This window comes from Fringilla coelebs, assembly GCF_963513975.1.
Source record: "Fringilla coelebs genome assembly, chromosome: 15".
NCBI classification, from domain to species: Eukaryota; Metazoa; Chordata; class Aves; order Passeriformes; family Fringillidae; genus Fringilla; species Fringilla coelebs.
The window spans coordinates 11,530,763-11,555,211 of NC_140041.1; the positions used below are offsets into that span (position 1 = coordinate 11,530,763).

Consider the following 24,449-nt stretch of genomic DNA (forward strand, 5'->3'; position numbering starts at 1 on the left):
ACCTGGCTGTCACCTCCTCCCACCACCACCACGAGCTCCTCAGCAGGGCTGTGGAACAGGGCCAGAATTGTGAGCAGAGCCCTCCTGACTCTCCCATGACACACCTGGCTGCTGCCAGCACCCCAGCAACCCCCTCGGGGCACTCAGCCTCTCACAGGACCTCCAGAGAGTCATTCCTCTTGCCAGGGGGACTTTGGGCTCCTTTCCCTGTTGCTGGCTGGCACCCACATGGCTGGGAGGAGATGCCAAACCAAGCAAAACTCCCTCTCCTCCATTTATTTCCCTCTATTGCAACCACTCAGAAAAACAACCCCTGACCTAAAGGTTTCATCAATCCTGAAGCCAAAGCTTTGAGGTCCCAAGGATGAGATGGGCACCCATCACCCTGTGGCAGCTGCTTTCCAGCAGTGAGAGGATGGAAGGTGTCAGTGCCCATCCCAGGTAGCTCCTGGGAGAAGGAACTGGCAGCTCCCGCACATGTGGTGTGCAGACACAGCTCCAGATGTCCCTGGGGCCTTCCACAAATATCCAAAAGGGACTGGGGAATGGTGGCCAGGAAGGAGCTGATGGAAGGTAGCCAGCAGTCATTCCTATGCTCAAAGAGCATTTTCCCAAAAGTTGCTAAGGTCTGCAGATTGGATTTTTGAAGGAATAAGATTTGAAATCACGTGAAACAGAAAGAAGGTGCCCGCATTTAAACGGCACCATTTGCCAGAAGTCCTTCTCAGGCCGTTGTTCTTTGTTTTTTAGATGCTTTAACGCTTGGCTTCTGGCTCAGTTTTTAAAATCCTGGCACAGCCTCTTCTGTGCAGGAGAGAATTCTGATTGCATTTGTAAGTTTAGTACAAAAAAAAATCCTGTTTGCACTAATCCATAACTCGAATGTCCCAGCCTCCTGGAGACAAAGGCAGATGGAGATAGCAAACCCTGCTGAAGTGAAGTAGGGTACAAAAACCAAGGCAAAGGGGATTCAGAAGACATTTTAAAACTTGAATATTTTGTAAAGCTCTTTGTCCCACTCTATATCATAGAAATTATGGAAAAATACTGAGTTTTCATGGCTTCAGCAAGCAGAAAAAGGTATCTTGAGATGAGTGTAAGGAATAACTCAGAGGGAGGTTTAAGGTCAATAGAAGCAAAGTAACTCAGAAAAGCAGAGGTCACTGATAATTTAAGAAAAAAAAATTGATACTTGCTTATATTTGATATCTTTCAGTATCTGTTAAACTACCCTGAAGGACTCAGAAATGTGGCACTACAGGCCCAGATCCTGAAGATGTAATAACAGAGCTGCTATCATGGAGAGAACAAAACAGAGAGTCAGAATTAGCAGAGCTGGGTGCATCCCATTTGGCCTCCTGGAAAACATCTGCCATTTGTCAGGACTACAAAGCCAGAAGAGCCCTCTCCCCCTTGATCTGCAGCAATTAGGGAAATTCTGTTGTGCTAATTACCTGGGGAGACAACACAGGGAGAAGGCTGATAGCGAGTGACACTTGAAGGCAACATTTACACCCGTAAAAACCAGGCAGATATTTCAAGTCACTTGAAATCACAAGAAGTGCCACACCAGCCTCCCAGGACAAGCTGGAGTGTGCCGATCCCTGTGTATAAAGTTAGGATAAATATTAAAAAAGTAATAATAAAAAAAAATTTAATTCTATAAACAATCTAAGTAAGAGAGCCTCTGGAGCTGCTGAGTCTGCAGAGGTGGAGAGGGTTTGAAATGCTGGGCTCCCCCAGTACAGATGGTTTGAATTGCAGAGAAATGGAGCAATCCGCCGTCCTGCCGGCTGCAGCACCACTGCACTCCTGCTGCTGCCAAGCCATTATTGGGAAATATTTGTCACATATTAGCTGGAACATCAGATTACTACGCTGAACATTTAACGCTGTTTTGTAATAAATCCATACGTTCAAAAGCGTACGGCTCCATCCCAGCAGGAACCCGAGATGAAAACAGGGATGTGCATCATCCAACAGCCAGGAGATTTGGAGTTAAGGCTCCAGAGGTACTGGTAAATAAAAAGGCACATGAAAACACAATGCATACGTAGAAATACGCAGTGCAAGAGCAGCCAGCAGAGCTGGAGCTCTTCACACCCTCAGTCCACAATTCAGCAAGGACCAGCTGCTGGGCAAGGCATGCTCTGAGGACTGGGGCTGGTTTAAGCCTTTTTTTACTGGATTTAAGGAAATATTTGCTCTCAGGCTCTAGCACAGTGCATCCAGCACCTTGAGCTCTCGAGGGACCTGTTCTCACAGAGCTTGAAGACTTTTGGCACAGCAAATACCACCTTTAACAAGAGTCTTTGGCACCTGATGTTTTAAAAGACTGTTAAAATTTAAAGTGGGAAAAATAAAAACTAATCCTTAAAAAACATATATGTGAGAAGGCAGCCAGAGCCCACACAACTGACAAACAAATTGTTTACCAGTGTGAAGCTTTAGTCTTGCCTTCAACCCACCTCCCAGTGCTGATCAGCAGGCTGTCCCAAATGCCATTTACACCAGTGCTCCTGCACCTGCTGCATTTCATCCTGCAGCAAAGGCTTTGTGAGGATCCCACCAGAGGAAGAGGCTGAACACAAGGGGACGAGGGGCCTCTCTGCAAAGCGTTACAGGCCTGGCTTAGGGAATGACAATAACACAAGAATAAAGCTGCTGTTTCCCTGCAAGACAACATATGGGGACAGCCTGTCCTGGCCCGCAGCATCCAGCTGCTGCCACCCCGTCCCAAATAGCTGAGGGGACCCAAAGGCCATGCCTGGCCCCAGAGTGGGGTCACCAGCCTGTCACAGCCTTCCCGAGCCTGACCCACGCTCAGTCCAGCTGCCTCAACCCCCTCAAGGATGCTCTCCTCTCCCTCAGCCACAAAAATGCCCAAACCACAAAGGACTCAAAGTGACACAAAGTTGTTGTCATCCTCCCCCGCATCGCCTTGCTTGAATGAATAATGCAAAACAAGTCAACTCAAAGCAGTACACAGATGCTCAGAGCAACTGCAGAGGCAACTTTTTTGCAGCATGCTCAGCATTAGAGACAGAAAAGTTTATTTTTTTACCTTTTAAAAATATATTCTTTTAATTATCTTTTTTTTTTTTCAAATTGTTATTACTTCCAAGATCAGGCTGGATAGGGCTCTGAGAAACCTGATCTAGCTGGAGATGTCCCTGCTCACTGCAGGGCAGTTGGACTGGATGAATTTTAAAGAGTCCTTCTATGATTTCTTTTGACGATCGCGATCTCTCCGTGGCCCTGGTGAAACAGCCGGGCCCCCTCTGCCGGCCACCGGCCCCGCCGGCCCCGCAGCCGCGGAGAGCCCCGAGGGTCCCATCCCGAAAGCCAAGCCAGCCGTGCCCTATAGCCAAAGAGGTGACCGCCTGCGGAGCACAAGGCACAAATCGGGTCCGTTTGGGCTGGGGGCTCTTCTAGGAGGGAACGGTGTTTGTCTTTTGTCTTGGTTTTACAGGCAGTGATTTAGGATGTCGCTGTAGTTAGAATAACTTGACCCTCATTTAACTTTTAAGTGGGTCGTGGTCATCTTGTTCCAAAACTGCTTTGAGTGTGTAGTGAGTCAATTGTATCAAAGCAGTGCCCTAAAAACAACCGCCACCCCCTCAAGTCCAAACAAACCCCAAATTGACTCATTTCTAGGGAAAATCGGGGCTTGTTTGGAACAAGCCCAGCTGGCACGGCCAGCCCTGAGCCCGTGTTTGCTCCTGCACTGCCCACGGTGGCTCTGCGGGGCAGCCGGTGCCGTGTTTTATATAGAGGGAGGGAGCACGCCTGCACGGCAATCGCAGAGCATCCTCCCGCAGCTCTCTCCCCAGCTGGCTTTAAATCCAGCTGTAATCAGGAATTCTTAAGCCTGGCAGGGTTATTGGCAGAGGAAAGCCACCCAGCCCAGCGTGCAGGATACCCACCAGCTGCCCATGGAGCCAGGAGTGGGGCTGGCAGCATCTCCCCATCCCCTCCACAAGGAAATTTTCCTTCCACCGGGGGCTGCTTTTTCAGTGCAGAGGCAAATTGAAGCTTAGCTGTTGGTTTGCAACCTGGCATAGCTCAGCAGCAAATGCCAGTGAGGACCACAAGCTCTCAGAGGTTTCCAGACCCAGCTCTTTAACTACAGAGCAGAAGGTAATTCGGCCTTTTTCAGGAGAAAGAGGAAAAGAATGAAACACAGCTGAAGATTTCTTAGATTCGCTCAAAAACAGCCAGAAGGCTTCAGGACAGTCCCGCAGCACATCCCCAGTCAGCTCTCTGCAGTGTGGCCAGCAGCAGCCACCGATGGGACATTTCCTACCCACCAGGAAATCACTTCTCCTTCCCTCGGCTCCCAAATTACTTGGTTTCCTTACTAATGACTGTAACGAGCATTTCAGCAGCACGTGGGAAAACCTTCCCCTTCCTCTCTTCCCCCATCTCCCAAACACAGCAACCAGCAACTCAGTGACCCGGAACAGAACTGGGACTTTCCTGGACAAAAGAAGCCTCTTCAATCCCAATTGCTTTCCAAAGAGCAAAGGAAAAGCCTCTTGACCACTTAAGCACACCAGCAGTGCCCTGTTTGTCCAGACCAGAGAAAGACACAGCCACAGAGTCCCATGAGGTTGGTGGGCTTGCTGGGTCTGTGCACCACAAGAGAGAAATCTGATTTGACCACTTTGCAAAGAGCTGAAAATAAGCAGGATTTGTTTCTCAGCTGGTGGGTTTTGTTACCAGGCAGTGAGGCACACAGGGAGCCTTCCACCAGAAAAGCAGCGAGTACGTTTAAGAGCATCATTAGTGAAATGTTTCTGAGATTAAACAAAATCTTACAGGGGAAAAAAAACCCCTTTTTTTTGTTGTTTGTTTTGGTCCTGCCAATATGGACTAACTCTGTGTATTTTGGTATCCAGGGTGGCAGGGAAAATTGGCCCTGCCCCTTTGCCTATTCTGCCATCCCCATGTAGCATTTACTGTTTGTTTATTTTCTTTACAACTAGAATGGAACTCTCTGCTGCTTGCAAGTCCTTGTAACACCCCTGTGAATTCTCCCGCATCAAAGCACTGCACATCTTTCGCCCATCTTTCACTACTTATGTGAAAAAAGAAAATAAAGGCTCGAAGTGCCCCAGCTCAAAGCCACTCGCACCCTTCAGTGTGACAGCAGAGCGCTTCACAGAACATTTCTGTAAATGAGGTTCTTTTACAAACTAATCGAAGCTGTTTATTGTTTCCAAGGAGCATGCACTTCCACAGCAGAACAGGAAGTTTTGACGGTTTTAGAAGTTCATTAAACTCTGGGAGGAAATTTAAACAATCGGTGACAGCTTTCCTACAGCAAAAGAAATCCTGCCCTCCGAAAAGGCAGAGAGGCTGCAGCTTTTAATTATCACACTTGCATTAAGCCCCAGTGATTTTGTTACTACTTCTAAATTGTTTTGGCCCAACACCCAGGGCTCACAACCCAGTCGAGTTCTTCCCTCTTTTATTCTTATAGCCAAACATCGCTTTTGTCCAAACCTCAAACTCCTTGATCTGTAAACAGGCCAAAGCAAGGCTCTGGGAGACGCTGGAGAGCTTCAGCCGGGGAAAAACGCTTCTTAACACAATTTCCTCCATGGGAAGGAGCATGTAGAGCAGGAGAGGAGGCGCTCAGAGGGTGGGTGGCCCCGGGCTGCGCTGGTACCTGGCACCTACCTGGGGGGCACACGCAGTCTGGGGGGGCCTCTCGCGCCGTCCGCAGCTTGGCCAGTCCTTCGCCGAGTTTCTGTTTGGAGGGGATGAAAAGAGCCCTTTAGAGAGCACATCACATCTAAACATGGACTGTGCATGCACCCCAACCTCCCAGCCATCCAGGGAGGGGTAACGCTTTCATCCTGTGGCGTTCAGCCTCCTTGGATAGTGTCCCATGCCGCAGTAGCAGGTAAATATTGAATGTTTCTGAGCAAGTGGCAGCCTACAGCGCTCACAGGGAGCAGGCAGACACTCCTCCTGCACATCCCAAAGTCCCTTGAGCAAAGCTCCATTGGCAGGATTCATCCTGAGCTCCCTTACAAGTCCCATGTTCAAACTTGACCTGATTTGGTTGATTTTGTACTTAAAATTCATGCTCCATGGAGTGTTAGAGGTTTCTTTAGCAGAGGGATGAGGTAAAGGACAGTCAAGACTGGAGTGCTCACCCACTTTCAGGCCTGCCCAAAGCCCAGTGTTTCCATCCCCAAAGTGAAAAACTCATCAATGGGGTAACTAGAACACATCAAAATTCATGAAACTAGAGCAGTGTCTACGTGGCATATTGCAGGCAGATGTGTGCACACTCTGGCTGCTCCCTAAGCCAGCCAGACTGTTCATGCCTGCATTTAGCCCACTGCCAAGCCCAAGTTAATGAGCCTGATGACAGGTACATTACATTAGCTCAGGCATGCTCCCTGCCTGGGACAGCCCAGCAAGGGTGGGAACAGCTCATCTTCACCCACAGTCTTCACTCTCTCAGTCCTCCAGGAATGCCCTGTTCTACCTAAAGTACTTGCCAAAAGACAAACCAATAATCTGATAACTGGAGTCCCTACACTTCAAAGACAGAAAATTCAAAGTACTTATTCACTTTAGGGTGTTAAGACTTGATATTGTACAACTGATGACCCAGACCCTTTTCAAATATTTGAACACTGTGGACTATTCAGGAATTAGGCTACCTGTGAATTAGGTTATTTTCTTTTTATTCTGAGGATTAAATAGTTGTATCTGTTGTTGAAGTCCTATGCTTCCTCTATCTGCTTGGATGTGACACTGAGAGGTCCTGAAAGTATCAACGTGGTTTCATGGCACCTGACAGAGAAGTTGTCCTAAGGGAAGTATAAATACCAGAATGATCCGGCTGCCTTCTGCAAAACATACACTTTCCTTGAGAAAATGTGGCAAAAAAAACCATCTAAGGAGATTTTCCTGACAGCAACCTGCAGTCTAAATGTTACAGAGTTGCTCGAGTTCTATCTGTTTACTTTTAAAGTAATTTGGATGATGAAGATGCTCGAGGAAATGAAAACAAGCTCTCCCACATTTTTGGTTCAGCAGGCATCACTGGGAGCAGCAGAGGAGATCTGAATCCTGGAGCGAGTCCTCTGTTCTCCCATTGAATTGTTCTTGTCATGAAACTGATTAATCTGGACACTGTGGACAATAAATCCTTTGTGAACAAAATGCTCCGGCTTTGTTTACAACAACTGGATGTTTCCATAATCCTCCTGTTAATATTTTCCCTCCAGTGTGAAAACTACACACTTGGAGCTGGGGCTTCAGACACAGAGCAAGTGGAGATGCTGCCACGCCTGGACCGTGCTGTTGGCAATGTTTCAGAGGGCATCAAAGGAGCCTGCAGCACATCCCACTAACGGGACAAGCCAAGGGAAGGGCAAGGTCCTGCCACAGTCGAATCAGCAATTTCTCCAGAGTTACATGGATGCCTGTCACAGAGCCAGAAACTAAATCCTAGCTGTCCAAATTGGCTTTCATTACCTTAACTACACACTTACCCTTCCTACATTATTTCCCATCCTCTTTTACTTGCCAAACATTTAAACAGCATTAAAGGAACAGAGCCGGTGTTTGGTGTTGTATTTGCTGCTCTCTACACACTGCTCTGCCATAAATTATGCCAGCAAACCCCTCCATTGGTACATGGAGTAAAGCTTTTTGGGTCGTGGCAGAGAACAAAGAATGCTGGGTCATGCACAGAGAGGGTATGGAGCTTTGGTTTCACTTCTGAAATACTGTGGTAAACTTCAAAGGAGGACCAACACAGAATTTAACAAAAAAACTGACCCCAGGCATCAGTTGATGTTCATACGATGGAAATACTCTCTCACTCTCCAGAAACTCTCAAGCACAGAAAGGGCAGCAGTTGCTTGACAAATGAGCCGTCTTATGTAACAGAGTTTGGGCAAGAAACACTTTCTGAAACTTTACCATAAACTAAGAGGTTCATTTAAAATGACCGTTAATAGATAGTGCAATAATTACTATGGATTGATCAAATTTGTTGCTTGATTCAAAATTTGCTTCAGCATTGACAAGAGTTTGGTCATACTAAATGTTTCAACAAGCTCACTCTTCCATTAGAAACCCAATTATGTGGTTTTGCTTTATTTTCCCCTGTACAAACTCCATCTGAGCATTCCCAGTACAAAACAAGCTTTCCACACTTAACTAAATCTCAGCAAGAGGTTGCACATGATCTTAGACAGTGCCACAGAAACCATTCCCATTGCTAAGCACATTTATTGGGGTAATTGGAACAGAACCACTGCCACAACCGGCAGGCTAATTCCTGCCTGGAGAACAGACATTAACTAGAGGCTGTGACTACGCCTCACAGGCACCCCCCTGGTCTGGTATTCAGGGTTTTCACAAAAATATGTTAACATTTCACTTTTATCGAGGCACATCAATGCAACCAAGTTTCCAGGCAAAAGGAGGTGCTGTGGTGGTGCCAGCAATACCCTCACCCTAGCTCCAACCCCGACACACAGCATGAGGAATTGTCTCCCCATGCCCCCAGCACTGCCTCCATCCCTGCTCACTGCCCCAGAGCTTTCACAGAGCTCCACATAAAAACACATTTTTGCATGATTGAGGCTTCATGGCTGTCATGATTTTAACGCATGTTTTGCACCACAGTCAGGCCATTAATAAAGTCCCAGTGTAAAACCTTCCCCAGATGTCAGAACCGATCACTCAGGGGTGCCCTTCAGCAGCCCCACAAGCAGTGTTGAGTCTTGCTGAACTTTATGAACTACTGTTTATACAAATCCAGCAAACTAACAGCGGAATCTTCAAGCAGTGCCTATGAGTGATGGAGCCCTTCATGTCCCCCTTGCCTGTAAAAAGCCCCAAACCTAAACACCAGAATCGGGAAAAAGATAACCCTGGGATAAAGTGTAACTTCTCCTAGAGATTTGGTTCAGTTAGGCACTGAGAAGGGCATCAGTGTGGATAATAGTTCTCCAAGTAGGCGGAATTGTTCAGCGCAGAAATATTTATTGAATAATTTCAGAAAACCCCAGGACTGAAAGTGAAGTAACAAGTGGCGGGTCTCTTCTGCCTGCCATAAATCAGTTCTGCACTGCCAGACCACAATCGTCTGTGACAGAGAGTCCAGATAGCAGGGATCATGTTCATAATTTCTAACAAGGAAATTATGGTCCATTAAATCCCAAGACAAATACTTAAAGTACTCGGGTTACCTGTGTCAGTGAATAGAATAAGGGGGAAAGTCGCATGTCCTCTAACCTTCGACTGCCGGCCCTTCACCTGGGGCTAATCAAGGTGGGCTCTGCCGCGCCTCGCCCTACGCCTGATTCATGCGAACGGCAGCAAGAAGGGGAAAGTTTGGTAGAAGGGAGTAAGTTTTCTCACAGAGGATGAGAAGCCGGTGACACATGGAGCGAACCCCGAGGCGGAGCGGGGCCGGAGCGCCTTCCCCGATGCTGCCGCCCCGCCGCGGAGCGGCCGGTTCACCGCGCCCGCCCGCGGGGCCGCGGAGCCGCCCGCGCCGCCTCTCACTCACCTCGCGGAACAGCTGCTCCACGCGGGGCTGCAGCGCGTCCAGCAGCGGCCCGTGCCCGGCGGCGCCCCGCTCCTCCAGCGCGGCCAGCCGGCCCTGCAGCTCCGCCGTCTTGGCGCCCAGCAGCAGGCACACGGCCACGGCGGTGAGCGAGAGCAGCAGGCACAGCGCGGAGGTGGCGGTGCCCGCCGCGCCGGCGGCGCCGCTGCCGCTGCCCGCGCTCATCGCGCCGCGCTCCGCGCCGCTGCGCGGGGTCCCGCTCGGCTGCCGCCCGCCTCCCGCCGCCGGCGCATCCAGCGCCGCCCCGTGCGCGCCGCGGGCGTGGGGCCGGAGCTGCGGAGCGGCCGCTCTCCTGCGCTCGCCCCGCCAGCCCGGGTCTTAAACGGAGGAAGCGGGGGGTGGCGGCTCCCCCGCCGCCTCCCCCCGCGCTGGGGAAGGGGGGATGCTCCGAGCGCGGTCCGCCGCCCCCCATGGGGGATTACGCGGAGCAGATCCCACCCCCGCTGCCCGGCCCCCCGCGGGGACCGCTCCCCCCGGCCCCATCCCCATCCCCGCCCGCCCGCGGACCCCGCGCCCCTCGGGGTCCCGGCCGTGCTGCACGGGCGCGGCGCTGCGAGAGCCGCTCCGGAGCGCAGGCTGCTGGCGGGGCGGCCCCGCTCCGGTGCCCGCTCCCCGCTCCGGTGCCGGTAGCGGCGCTGCCCGTGGCGGGGGCGGCGGGCGCGGGCCGGGCGCCCTCCAGCGGGCTCCCCCCACCGGGAGAACGAGCGGGCGGCCGCTGCGCCCGGCCCCGCTCCCCTGGAGCGTGCGACCTGCGAGAGGTGTCACTCGGCCGGGAGCTTTGTACCTTCTGCCCTACAGCCCGACTGCACTGCGATCTGTTCCAGAGAGGAACCCTACCATGCACCGTAACTCACTGTTATCTCAGTGGAGTGCTCCATCCACTTTCGTGAGCTTTTGAACGAGACAAAACTGCTCACCATAAGCTCTAAGCATCCACATAGTTTGTCATCCTTCCTCCTTACTCTTACAAAGAGCATCACAACCTATAAAACATCCTCCTGCAACTTAATGCTTGTCTAGATTCTAAGTACATGGTGTACAAATTCCAGTGTACCTTTTGCCTCCTAGACACAGACACTTGCCCTTCGAGGAGTAATTCTTAATTCTAGAATAGATGATTGAAGCCTAGGACAGAGTTAGGAAATGCTACGATGTCAGTAACATTACCAAAGTCAGATTCTAATTAAGTTTGTTAATAAAACACACACACAGGGATAGACACAGGCTTCTTGTAGCTATTTCCAAAGCAGTTAAACCAGGTAAATCCATAGCATGTGTTGACAACTAGTTCCTGCTTTTTTACAGATCCTGATGATAAAACTCCAGATTTCTGTGAGACCCTCTTTCTTACCTCTTTTTCCCCCCTCTCCTTTGTATGAGCATGCCAAGACTTTCCTTGAGAGCAGTAGAACACACACAGTTGCCATCATTGTGGGAAGACCCTTGGGTGTAAAGCATCTTGTCCAGTGTGAGCCGAGCCCTTCAGGCAGCCCTGATATCCAGACACTGAAGGAACAGGCAGGACTGATCACTCCTGCAGCAGATGAGTTCCTGCCCCAGGAATCCACTCCTTTCCCATGCAGTTTAGCCTCAAGCTCAACTCTTCCCTCAGGTTCCAGAGCCCTAGATTTCACACTCTGCACTTCAGTGATGAAGCCTGGGCTGTCCACTAAAAAGACAGTTTTATTCTTTCTTGTCCTCCACCTTCAGTAAAAAGTGTGGCTGCTGCACTATGGAAATGCACAGTTAGTCTGGTCTGCCTGGCTGACCCAGTCCCAGACCGTATTTTGAGGGTAAAATAGCTGGAAATCTGAAGTGCAGAAATAGATGGGAATACTTTTCTAATTATTTAACAGCTATATAGCTTGATCCAAACATGCTACATCCAAACCAACTACAAGTATGAAGATGACAATGGGAGGTGGTGGTGTGTGCACCTAAAAATCCATCCTCTACTAAAGACAGAAGCATTGAGGGCAGCCCTGCAGCACCAGACCCTGCTCCAGGGTGCTGCCCAGAGCCCCCCACACAGCTTCCCTGGGGAACTCAGGGGCCTTGGACTTGTGTGCCTGCAAAGTAACACGGGTGTAGATGCTGAAAGGTCTGCAAAAACCCTTGGCACCTTGCTGCAGGTGCCACATTAATCCTGATAGTGCTTTTAAATTCACTGGAAGAAGAAAAGTCAATTTAAAGATGGCTTTAATAGGGCTAAGCTGTATCTCCTTTACCCAGCTCAACAAATTTCAGTACCTACATCAACAGCTAGAAGCACTCTGTAAGCTAGAGCACACCATCTTTCCCTAATTTTGATAGAACTGTTTTATGGTTACAGTTTTATTGTTATAGCAGCATATAAACTTTTCTCCCCCCATCTGCCTTCGATTTGTATTGCTCAGCTGATACACTCAGCCAAGTCCTTGCTTCGCCTCTCTAGCTGTGGGATGGAAAGTACTGTGGGAAGAAGAGAAGGAATTTACTCTTGTCCTGCTCAGCCCCACCGAGCTGACCTGCATGGCACAGACTGTTACATTTTCTGTCATGCCAAGCAGAAACAATGTCATCAACACCAACATCCAAGGAAAGGAGGTGGCTGTGATGAGCTGTAATCAAGCCCAAGAGGTGGCACTAGTAACAGAAGATAAGCTTTCAAAGCCTGGCCCAGCTCTACTCTACCCCCAGCTCAGAGATATGCACGTCTGGAGCCTCTTGCAAATGAAGCTCCTCCACATCAGTTTGAAATCTTACTGTGTATTAGGGCTAACTCGTCAAGCACAAAACCTGGAGTCGGGCTCCTGTGGAGCCAAAACAATTTAGTTTCCTTCCTCTGAAGAAGGGCTTGTGCAGTAAAGATTAAAATAAATAGCCAGAACTTGCTTATTACAGTCAGAATTAACTTTTCTATGGAAGGCTTCCTTCCTATTGCTCAGCAAGCCACCCATACAGAGTCAAATGGATTAAGGGAGTTGGAGTAAAAACCATTAACTTATAGATGTAGGAACCCCAAAACTACCAAAGTACATTAATGGGTCTTGGAAAGTTGCACCATTTTCTTCTCAACTCAGTACTGGAGCTCAGGCATCACAGTTGAGAACCCAGCCACCTCCATCCTGTACAGTCTCAATGCCAGCACTTCTCAGTTCCCAAGGCCACTTCACTTACCAGTAACTACAAAAAAAAGCTCCACAGAAATACACATCGAAGACTTCAGAATGATCTCACTACTGCAAGAGCTTAAATATGCCCCAATTCCATGGCACACCATATCTCTCTGCAGGACAATCTAAAAACTTATTATGAAAATGCTCATTTTTAATACTAGAAACAATACTGAAAATATTAAATGTTACTTTACAGATCTTAACTAAAAAGATTAGCTACGAATACTTGAAACTGAAGGCATCAGACAAGTTCCCAAGAGTTAATTAGCTGGCTGGGGAGCAATGCACACTATGTAACAGAAAATCTGGGAAAGATGTGACCCACAAAAGCCACCTACTCAGGATATACACTGTTTCCAATCATGTTTCAAGTGCCATCGAACTGTTACTACAGCATAACTATGTGGATCTTTTTTCTTCAAGACTAACAAAAGGAAATTTTAGGGAATGTTTCCAGAACTACTCCAGCTGGCCCAGACGCCTCACCTACAGTCAGAGGGTCCACTAGCATCATCTGTAAAAGGAGAATGGTGCAGACTTTCAAAAATGAAAATTACTTTTATTTTTCACTTTGATACCCATAAGACTACAACTGCTCAACAAGGTAAACATAACAGTTATACAAAACATATGTAATTATTTACAGACTTAACTGTACAAAATAATTTAAAGCTTACAAAGGTTTCATGCAACCTCTGCTGACTGACTGACACAGTCTAGGAAATCTCCTTGAAGAAGCATAGAAGATCTTTGAATTTATTTATTTAATGGATCAAAAAAAGGATGCTGCAAGGCTTCATCAAGAGTAATTCTTTTGGCTGGGTCATATTCCAGCATTCTGCGAACAAGGTCAAACAGACTTTGATGATCTGTGTCTTGGCAATGCATAAATTCCTGAAAGAAAAAATGCAGAAGGTATTTTAGAGAGAGCTTTCAGAACTGCAGTCAAGCAGAGCAATAAAAATGCTGTCTCCTACCTTCAGAGGCTTACAGCGTCTCCTGACGTACCGGCCCGCAGAGCTGTGCTCATCCCAGTCCAACTGGTCATGGTGAAAATAATGTTTTCTGCAGGACAAGGGAATAACAGGAAGTTGTCAGTGCACACAGCAAGCAGATGCTTTTCCAAGAAGTTTTAAAACACCATTAAGTGTTCCTGCAAGTATCCCTGCATTTGGGAGCTAACACTTCTTTTAGCGTGTATTTATTCACAGAGATCTGCTGGGTTTTTATTATTGCTGCCACAATTAATTAAAACACAGTAGCTGTTTTTTTTATTACTTGAATCTATTGCAATTGCTGCTTTCCAAGCTTTTTCCTGTTTTTCAAAATGCACTATAATCAACTGGAAACTGTAAAAAACAATATACATTATCCAACTCAGAATTATTGGAATCCTACTCTAACATGAGTTATTACAGAATTATCTACATGAGCTGGCAAGAGGACAGCTTATGTAATTAAGAAAATGGACCATCAAATCTCAGGAACTCTAAATTTTGAACACAGAGGGGTCAGGGGAGAACCCTGTGCTGGCTGCTTCTCCTTGCCATGGAGTGAGAAACTCCTGCTGCATGGAGTTATCTCTAAAGAAGAAAGATCACTGAGGCGCATGTCTGAGGGATATGGAAGGGCAGTAGAAGAGGATGACAGCTGTACTAGCAAGCAAGGACCTTCTTCTTCCTCGCAATAACTATTGTGATGACAACACATTCTGAGAGTTTAAAGAAAATTTTATGTATAATACTGTTGTGGTGACTATACCATACTTAGCTTTAAAGAGTTTGAAATATCCATACCCAAGTTACAGTTCAAGAGGATGACAGTTCATACCAAAATCAGAAAAAAAGGACTACTGTCAACTAATTACAGTTGCCTATGAATCTCTGTTGATCTGCAAGAACTCACAGCTTACAATGGCAACTTTGCAATTTCTCTTGTAAGAGAAAATATTAGGCAACTTACCACTTCTACAATGAACATACCTGGATTTCTTGATCATGTGAGTGGGCAGAGGCCCCAGTATTCTTTCCATCATTGCCAGATGTTCTTTACTATCATGAGTCTGTGTGGAAAAAGCAGTGAAAGCACTAAGCACATTTTTCTCCTCTGAGCCACTTGGTAACAACAATCAAACTCCAAACAAGTTTTTGCCAGAGCACTGTCACAATATCTTTAAACTTTGCCACTTTCGATTACTAAAAACAGATTATGTAATGTAGATTATATAACACTTTCCACAGTGAGGATGACCCTTGAACGACAGTTCACAAACCAAGTATCGTACAACTGTTTTCTTTACTCTAAATTCCAGCAGTAACACAACAGTCTTCTTCACTCAAAATGCCAGAAAAGGTCATCTTGGCTACTCTGAAGGAGATATCCAAGATGTAACATTTTCCTGTATGGATGGTGGTTTTCCAATCTCATCTATGTAATCCTTAAAAACCCATGGGGTTCTGGCCTTTTACATAGTTAAGTGCCTGTCATTAAAAGATTAAAATCAGTAATCTGTAATAAACACATTCTATTTAAGCTTACATACACACCTGAAACACTGTAAATCCCAGGTAATACTCAATCAGAATACAACCAATACTCCACACATCACACGGCTGAGACCATCCCAGTGCTGCAAAAAAGGCAAAGTTTGTTTTACTTTTTAGTACATTCCCAAAATGTGTAACTCACAAAGCACACGTCCCGTTTCCAAACATTTACTGATGCCCAACTTATTCCCCATGCTCTCCTCAAACCCTGCTGCTTGTTTCTGGTTTTAGAGTCTTTCTTTTACTGTTTACTCTCAATAATTTTACCCCCACCACCCAAGAGATGACTGATTACCAGAACCATGAACAACTACTCCAGTTTATGAAGTAAAGACATCTGAATGAACTGCAACAAACTTTCAGAAGGTTTAAGAGTCTTTACTGACCTAAAATAACCTCAGGAGCTCTATAATGTCTTGTAGACACTAATGTGCTATGATGCTCATCATCAAAAGTCGCACTTCCAAAATCAACAACTTTGATGTCTGTGTTTTTTAAAGTGCGTTCATCTCGTTTCTGCAAGAAACCAAAATGCTGTTAATACTTTTTAAAAGCATGCTTAGGCAAAAAACATTATCACATTATCTTCAAAGTACCAGCTAGAATAAAATGTGTAACAAAACACTTCCTCCAAATACTTTAATTCCTGTGCAGCTCCATGCTCCAAGAAAGAAGAGCAGGTAACAAAGTGATTTAATCTCAAAACCCAAAACATCTGAGTAAAGGCCATTCACAGTAACAAGAGCTCTTTTCCTCTTTTTTTAACCTTAACTTCAGTTACTTGTTATCTCTTTTTCATTTTTTATGAGAAGTTTCAATGAAGACAGAAGTAGTGCAACTTAAGTTAGGAGAAACAAAGAACAAACCTACCATTTTGGCATTGTACTTCACTATGTAATCAGACTCCACAAACAAGATATTTTCAGGCTTCAAATCTGTGTGAGTTAGTTTATTATGGTGTAGAACTACAAGAAAAAAGAGAAGAGTATTCCATAATTAACACATTAAATTCCTAGAGGAGAAACCAAAACACACCCATATATTTGAAAGGAGTATTGAAATTTACTTACAGTTTATAGATTGGCAAATTTGATAGGCCATGTTTCTAATGTCATTAATATGAAATGGCAGAAAGCTGTTTTCCTTAATAAAGTCATAAGTACTGAGCCCCAGTAGCTCAAAAACAATACAGACATGGCCATGGTGATCAAACCACTCCAGCATCTGGACACAGCGGCTTAAAAGAGAAAAAAAGGAAAACAAATTAAAATCTATTGAATAAATCACCTTCCTCAAATCCTTGGTATGCTGACTACTCAAATTTCATACTTACAAATTGCTGCTCGGATCCATGTTGTTCAAGTGTTCCAACACCTGTATTTCTGAACGGGCTGCCTCCCGGTATCGACCAACATTTTTCACTATTTTAACTGCTACATGCATTCCTCTCCTTGGAAAGAAAGTAAAGCATAGCAAACTGAATCCATTATTCTTAAATACCCACAACCCCAAAGCAGCTTGATTTTAATAAAAGAAACACAGGAAGATTAAAGGTCATGGAGAATTATGACTTGGATTAGGGGAATTTGATTTAAGCATGCGGCACTCAACCAGAACAATTTTTATAAAAAAAAAAGTAATCCCGATCCTTCCTTTCTCAAATACCTATAGGACATGCTTTATTAATGACTTCTCAGGGTTATCATCTCATATGAAGCAGAATAAACATTAGGAAACTGCCAGCAGAATGATTAAAAAATTAACAAATTTCTCATTTGAACAAAAATACTACAAAAATTTGATGGTTTTTTTTTTCCTGCAACTTGCACAACTTTTGCTGGCTCTTTTCCAGTGTTCTTATGGAATCAGGGGAATTGAGTAACTTCTGAAGTTTGGATTATGAGCAGTTTATACCAGTGAAAATTGCCCTGCACCAAATGCCTGCATGCATTCAGACTGTAAAATGGAACACAGACACAGCTCCTTCTGTCCCATTCACTCTTAGAGAACTTTTGTCTCTGTAGAGCTCTTTCAATTCTAACTTCAGAACACTCACATGACCTCAAACTCCAGAACAGACTTCACTTATGAAATGACAGAATGAACAAACCAAAGGTAGAGGAAAAAGGACTAAAACCATATCACAGAACTGCTGATATAAAACATACAGTTAAAATAGTCTGAGTTCTAACAACTGTTAGAACATACAGAATTAACAGAAATACAGTTAAGTTTCTTCTCCTTCACCAGACATGCCCCCCACATGGAAGCAATCATTTAATTTAAAAAGTACTCCATACTAGGTTACTGTTGATTTTAAAAAAACTTTAAAGGATAATTTTGATTATGAAAACTGAGGATGGCTATTTACAGCTCAAGCAATTCCAAGCAACTGCTTTTCAGAAGCTGCTTCCACTAAGAAGCAAAACTACTTTCTCAGTATGTCACTGTACCACCTTAAGTCTCCCAAACTAGTTCTGCACTCTTCACCTCCTCTCACATTCTCCAGTTACAGCAGCAGTACTTAAGAAAAACAGAAAAATGAAACAAAACAGTTCTCAATCATTAAAAAGGGCATTTGGGCTGCAGCCTTCTCTTAAATAAAATGTCCCCGAGCTTTAATTTCTGAACTAAGTATCTTTTATTGTGAGATCCACTGATAAAGATAACCCAACACTTACATATCATGATCTATGCACTCCACTACTTTTCCAAAAGCTCCTTCTCCTAAAGTCGCAACAATTTCATCTAAAAAGAACAAAGATAAGTTAGAATTATACAACTACTTAAAGGAGAATGAACATATTAATGTAGATTTTAAAATGTGCCATTACAAAAGCATAATTACTTTAAATTTCAGCATCAGAATGCATTATTTTATTGGACAGGAGTCATGAAAACAGTTAGCCAAAAAACTATCTCTCGTTCTAATCTCAAGTTCATTTACTAATTGGAACTTTTTGAACACAGTATTTAAATTCTACAGAAAAGAAGATATGCAAAAAAACAAAAAAAGCACAAAAAAAAAACAGAACAAAAAGAGCAATGAGATTTCTTTAGCCCCCCTCCTCTGACATACTATTCTAAACAGATTTTTTTCTGAAAAGTTTTTTAAAAGTGTTGAAAAATGTTCTATACATCTTGCTCTTAGAACGTCTCCACTTTCACAGATCAGGTGACCCTCCTCATCATCCTCTACACTCCTGGATCTTTTCCTTCGGTGACTCTTCTGGGAACGGCACCAAGATCGTCCAGCCAATCAATATATCAGAGTGAATTCAGGGCAGAATACGCAATTCATTCAGCGGGGAGATATTCAGGCATTCAGTTACACACCAGGCCACGAACAGTTGGCAGGAGCAATTTCAAATTCAGTCCCCAGAAATTCACAGGGCACAGTTTATGTTACAGAAGAAAAACATGGCAAGGAACAGATTTTCAGATAAATACTTAAAGTGATACAAGCAACAGAAAAAAAAACAACACAATTTTGTCTCTCAAACAGTGGCTTAATTGAAGACAGATTAAGATTGAAACACTGCTATTTCTAATTCTTTGCTAGCAAATAGCAGAAACCAGTATTTATGTACATACCTAAGCTCTCAGTCAGGTGAAATGCTTCTATTCTTAAAACATCCACTCATGTAAACAATTTTACTTCTCCCACGTTTAGAGAGGGGAGAAAAGTTACTCTGAAGTCCTTAATTTGCAGTATATAATCTAATATACCCTGCTGTTCTACTGCAGAAAAGTGGTATAAAACAGCTGGAACTGCAGATGCATCAGTGGGCATCATGAGAAATTCAGAGAGCACACCTTCAAAGAAGGCAAGCAGCAAACTTATCCCATCTCATAAGACATTAGGTGCCATTAGCTGGGCACAGGGCTTATCAAAGCTTTCTGGAATTAGGTGTAAAATTGTTCACATCCATTTACCAGACATGCACATTCATACTTTCAATTCATGTTAAGAAGGCATGTCATCTCAATTACTTTTAGCAATAGGGAGGATAGCATCTCACAATCTACCTGGAAAAACAGAGTTCACTATGTTGCAAAGCTAAGTGACAACTGTACTTTAAAAGAGGACAGCTGCCTGTCTTCAATTTCAAGTTAACATTTTTCAGATCAACCCCAGTGATTTTGACTACCAACCACCTACATTCCCAGTGTACAGCTAGCACTGATGATCCCACCCCCCACCCAACAATGATCCAAGAATCTCAACTAACAACATATTCACATGCTCCACAAACAGACTCAAATAAATACAAATCCTTTTTAATAATGTATTTCTTAAAGTACCGTGGATCAGGAATTGCAGCTCTAGCACTCATTTAAGAAGTCTATTACCACTAATTCATGAATAATAAAGTTAAAAATTACTCATACCGAATGCGATTGGTGACTGGAGCAATGATGTCTCTTATGCTTCCTTTTATGACTACTTTTCCTGCTCCGACCAGAGGATTTGCTATAGTGATGATGGTGACTCTTTTCATAGTCTCTGTGATAATGCCTGTGGTCATACACTTCACAGAAGTCATTTCTGTATTCCTCAACATATCTCCGGTCATGATGGTCTCTTTCATTTATGGCTCTATCGTCCAAATAATGACTGAAAATATATTTTAAGTGAATGTTCTCCACTTCAAAAACTTGAGGTTCCAACAAGATAAGTGACTTGAGCTGAGTTACACAGTATCTGTCTTTACAGCACAACTGTATTTTAATTGACTCCCTCCCCAAAAATAGTGGAGCTTTTGATGTTACTTTATTCGGAATTTAACAACATTGTCAGTCTCAAATACATGGCAGCCATCCACATGAACAACGTATGATCTGACCACAGTTTGCATAGTAAGAAACTCAGACTTAAAAAGGAGAAACACTTCCTAAAATATACTGAGCAACTTCATTACAACCTTTAAAGTCACATGACAAACCACCTTCAATACAGAAATCATCCCTTCTATGCTTTCAAAGCTCCTGGCTTAAATAAAACCTAGAGACTGAGAGAAGTAGCATCATTCTAAAAGTGCTTTGCAACTACCATTAAAACCTCAGAGGATCTGGAACAGGGATCTTTTGCACAGAAAACAGACCATTAAGAAAGCTGCTGAGGCACAGAGTTCCCTGACTGCTGTACGCCTACTCCTTCCAGCATTTTAATAAGCATGGGTATGAGCTTTTAAAAGAATTCCATTGCATCTTTTCAAGGGAAAAAAAAAAAAAAACCAAGACAAAACAGAAAATACATCTTTCCAGTGAAAGCAGTGTGGGAGAAAACACAAATCACTTGCAAATTAGTAAGAGAAATTCATACTTACCACTGTATTAAATGATTAAACAAACCTTCTCCTTTTGTTCACATTAAATTAAAAGGCATCCTTTTCACTTGAAATTTAATATTGATTGTATTCAATACCAATATTTAACTGACACCACTGAGACAAACTAGTAACATTTACTTGTTTTTATTCAACAACTTCTATGCATTGGTTCAGATGCTGCGTTAACAACTACCTATCAGGCTTGTCTTAAGTGAGCCAAACCACAAGGAACTGACAACTCTGGGAATTCAAAAACTCCTACCCTGAAAACACATTTACTTTAGACATGGTAAGAAACATTTACACTACTCAGTTCAGAGTGTTATACCTTTCTGAAACGCGACTGGGTTTATAGTGCTTGCTCTCCTGGCCACTGCTGTGGGACCTCTTTCTGCGCTTGCGGCTGCTGCTGTGCTTCCTCTGATCCCAGCTCCTCCTGTCGTCCCACTCAGGACAATGAGATTGCTTTGAATGCCTCATCTCCCACTGCAAAATACAATAATAATAATAACAACTTAAAAAAATCAACAAACACACATGTAGGCGCAAGTCAACAATGGCAGTTTGATCAAGTGTGACAGAACTAAAAAGGAACATTTTTCCTCAGCTCCCTCCCCCCATTATTTCAGTTTGGCGAGCAGACCCAGCTCCCTCATCCCAACACTAACGCTGTTATGAAACACAAATCAAGATTAAATAGGCCAACTCATCCTCATTTAATAGCTTCAAACATGTCATTAAAGCCTGTTTTAAATAAACTCTCAAGTGACTAAGCACAATAGTATCCTTAAAGAGCCTCCTGTTGGAAGAAGCCTTCCTCTCCAAACATCCTCTAAACAAGAAAACCTGGATTTAAGTCTCCCTACTGAACTGTAAAGTTACTACAGAAAATCAAGAATGCACAATCAGTCTAAAAACTTCTCTCACTAAACTATTTACAGAACACCAAGAAACAGTCACTTTTAGCATCAACCACTGTGAACTCCGATGGATTAACACAACTTTTGCACCCTATTAGCATGCAGGACTGCGGGTGTTCTACAGTTCAGCTGATTTGCCAAAGACAAAACCCACCAGCTTCTGTTGCTGGATGTTAGGTGCAGGAATTCTTTGTTCAAACAGGTACATGCACAACTGGAAAAAAAAAAAAAGGCAAAGTAAAACACGGCTGTAGAATTAATGAATGTAACAAAACCAGCTGATATTTTTTTATTCATCTGCAGCAGGAGTTTTTTGAAAGTAAGAATAACCTTCTATGTCTATTCCAGTATATTCCAAAGAATGAATTTATACAAGATAATAAAAAGTTTCTGCAGTAAGCAGTGACAGTGAGAACAGTAGTTTAGAGACAGTGACAGCAATCGAGTAGAAAAATCATGACTGTAAATCATGTGTAAATTGTGCAAATCCGTGTAAATTTACAGAGAACAATGCCTCTATACAAAGAGAGGGCATTAAGCTGGAAACTCCTAGAACAGGCCTATTCTGAAAAAAAAGGTTTTTTTGATACTTTCAGAAGATCCGTGAGAGGCTGGTAATTAAAAAAAAACCCAAAAAAACCGTCAGACATCTGCAACAATATTTTTAAAACCAAAAACATACTAACAAACTGTGCAAAAAAATTGCCTTATTTTGGCAATTATATCACTTGAGATATTCTAATAAAAACAAAAAAATACTAATGTAGCCAATGACTAACAAAACCACCTGAAAAATTAAAACCGACTTGGTGTTTCATTCACATGCTTTAATTTCCTCTCTTCTTACACAGCTCCAAAGCCATTTTCGTGTATTTTCACCTTACATAACTCAGGTTCTGAAGCACACTCAGGGTTTCAGTTACTCCTGAGATGCAGAGCTCCAAACACACATACAGTTACAGGTGAACTGAAAATTCTACTTATGGTTGTTTGGGATTTTTTCTTTCCCTACTTGGAGGAAGGCAAGCTGCACTAAAGCTCTGTAATTAACAACTATCTAAATAAAAGCACCATTAAATTGTCCTGCAGAGCAGGGTTTGGGGGCAAGGATGGATATTTGACACAGGAAGCTGGAGAAAATGCTTGAAGACTAACTGCTGCTTAGCTACAAACAAATGCACATAGCTTTACTGAAATTAAGACAAAAATTACGACTTTTGTCCCTAAAGGAGCCAAGTAAATTTAAATGAGGAGGAAATTGCGAGAATCGGTCTGACTCCATTTTACGCTAGAAGCCACGTTACAATTTTTAAACTACGGTGCTCTGATTTTATGCGCCGAAGAACTTCACTTATGTAATACTGACAGCTGCCATGAACATATGCATTCCTGTAGCATGTGGAACTAATCCATATCGCAGGCAGTTTTCACTCCCACATTTTGCCATAAGGCTGCTCAGGCAGGAGCCATTCCCCTCCTGAACAGCCCCATACACATAAGGGCCACGAAAGCCCCGCCGTAAGCTGCCTACACAGCACTTTCTAAATGCCTCTCCTCAAAACCTTGGCAGGCGGAGGAGGTCAAAGGCTTATTCCTTCGGGATGGCTAAAGTCCGACACGGCAGATCCTGGAGGGGACACCCGCCACCCCAAGCCAGGGCACCGAGCCCGTTCCAGGCCACCTTCCCCCGGGAGGTCTCCGGGGCCGACGGGGGAGGAAGGGCCGGTCCCCGCTGCCACCTGGGCGGGCGCCAGGCACGGCCGGGCCGGGTGAGCCCAGCTCCGCCCGCCCCAGCCCTCCGCACCTCCGCAGAGACCCCGGCAGAGGTGCTGTGCCGAGAATCCTCCTCCTCCCTCAACACCTCCTGAAGCAGCGCCTGATGCGCCCCGCTCCACGGAGACAACGCAAGCAGCTCTCCCACCCCACCCCCCAGCCTGCCTCCTCTCCGTTTCCCCGCTGCTTCGTCCCCCCTGGAAACAGAAAGGACAGAGGGAAAAAAGCGAAGGTGAAAAGAGAACGAAGAAGGGCGGCCCTCACCACTTACAACTGGAACAGAAAACGAGCGAGCTCCGTCTCCACCCTGCACGCACAGACAAAATGGCGGCTGCGAGCGCGGAGAGGCTGCTTCCTTCTTCTCCCTCGTTCTCGCGGCGTCTGTGCGCTGTGACATCAGACGCACGGCGTAAGGGCCGGCAGGGCGGGAGAGCCAGAAGAGGCTCCGCCCGCACGCCCCACCCTTGAAGCGGTGCCGCTGCCATGGCGGCGGCTGTGAGGGGTTGGTGCCGTCCCGTGCCACCCCATCCCACACGCTGGGCATCTCTACCCAGATCTTCACGGCTTTGTAAGCCAACCTCATGGACGAGGTCAAGCATGGAGGGCGAGTTCAGAGGCAACTCCAGATCTCCTCTCCTCATCAAACGCGTGTAGCAGTGCAGAAATCACCAAGTAGTCCCAACCGCCAATTAATTCCTTCTAATGAACTCGCCAAACGGATCGTTTGAGCAGTTTGGTGATCCCGCAGTTAGGCCTGGCTTCAGGCTCACAGTTCTCTGTGCGAGTCGTTCCTGTGTAAAACCAGTAAAAGCCCAAGGAGATGTTTTATCTGCCGCGGCCTGCAGGCCGGCAGGGCCCCTCGGCCGTGCCTCGCCGCGGAGCCCGTGTGGGATGGCGGATCCCGCTGAGTCACGGCCTGGCGGGGCAAACCCGCCTGAGGGACCGCGGGGTTGGCGCTGGACTGCGCCGGGAAACTTGGCACGGCCGACTCCCCCTGCCCTCAGCCCGGCAGAATTCAATAAACCCCAAGAGATTGTTGCAAAGTAAAGAAAAGCACGCCCCAAAATAGGGAAATGTCGAACTGAAAGACAAGCTTCAGGTTTAGGAGC

The 24,449-nt window shown here is 45.0% G+C and overlaps 2 protein-coding genes across 5 annotated transcripts in view; both read right to left on the bottom strand.

Annotated features, from left to right (window-relative positions):
• The window catches only part of COL23A1 (collagen type XXIII alpha 1 chain), a gene marked incomplete at its 5' end in the record, with an annotated part of 174,081 nt that extends 163,013 nt beyond the window's left edge, over positions 1–11,068 (bottom strand). The window contains 7 exon segments of the mRNA XM_084215806.1: positions 5,686–5,755; positions 9,554–9,872; positions 9,874–9,912; positions 9,914–9,955; positions 9,957–10,029; positions 10,032–10,345; positions 10,962–11,068. Coding sequence (XP_084071932.1) covers positions 5,686–5,755; positions 9,554–9,872; positions 9,874–9,912; positions 9,914–9,955; positions 9,957–10,029; positions 10,032–10,345; positions 10,962–11,068 — 964 coding nt within the window.
• A 2,284-nt stretch (positions 11,069–13,352) lies between these two features.
• Positions 13,353–23,716, bottom strand: CLK4 (CDC like kinase 4). Of its 4 annotated transcripts, none has more exons than XM_084215889.1 (14): positions 23,605–23,716; positions 21,722–21,781; positions 20,976–21,133; positions 19,707–19,932; positions 18,453–18,543; positions 17,996–18,062; positions 16,648–16,764; positions 16,385–16,551; positions 16,185–16,279; positions 15,701–15,830; positions 15,315–15,397; positions 14,751–14,830; positions 13,746–13,833; positions 13,353–13,662 (listed from the first exon to the last, which is right to left on the bottom strand). In XM_084215889.1, exons 2-14 carry the CDS (start codon positions 21,773–21,775, stop codon positions 13,525–13,527), a joined length of 1,494 nt encoding a protein of 497 aa, XP_084072015.1. In that variant the 5' UTR covers positions 21,776–21,781; positions 23,605–23,716; the 3' UTR covers positions 13,353–13,524. The 4 variants fall into 4 exon arrangements, with proteins under 4 accessions (XP_084072015.1, XP_084072016.1, XP_084072017.1 ...); XM_084215890.1 differs by having other exon boundaries at positions 23,612–23,703; XM_084215891.1 differs by lacking the exon at positions 21,722–21,781.
• Positions 23,717–24,449: the final 733 nt, after the last annotated feature.

Bases quoted from the DNA above. Each gene is read 5' to 3' on its own strand.
- CLK4 (XM_084215889.1), bottom strand. From the start codon at position 21,775: ATGTACCTGTTTGAACAAAGAATTCCTGCACCTAACATCCAGCAACAG. The intron at 21,134-21,721 runs GTGGGTTTTGTC...TGTATTTTGCAG, and splicing joins ACATCCAGCAACAGAAGCTG to TGGGAGATGAGGCATTCAAA. The intron at 16,280-16,384 runs GTAAGTAAATTT...TTTTTCTTGTAG, and splicing joins AATTTGCCAATCTATAAACT to TTCTACACCATAATAAACTA.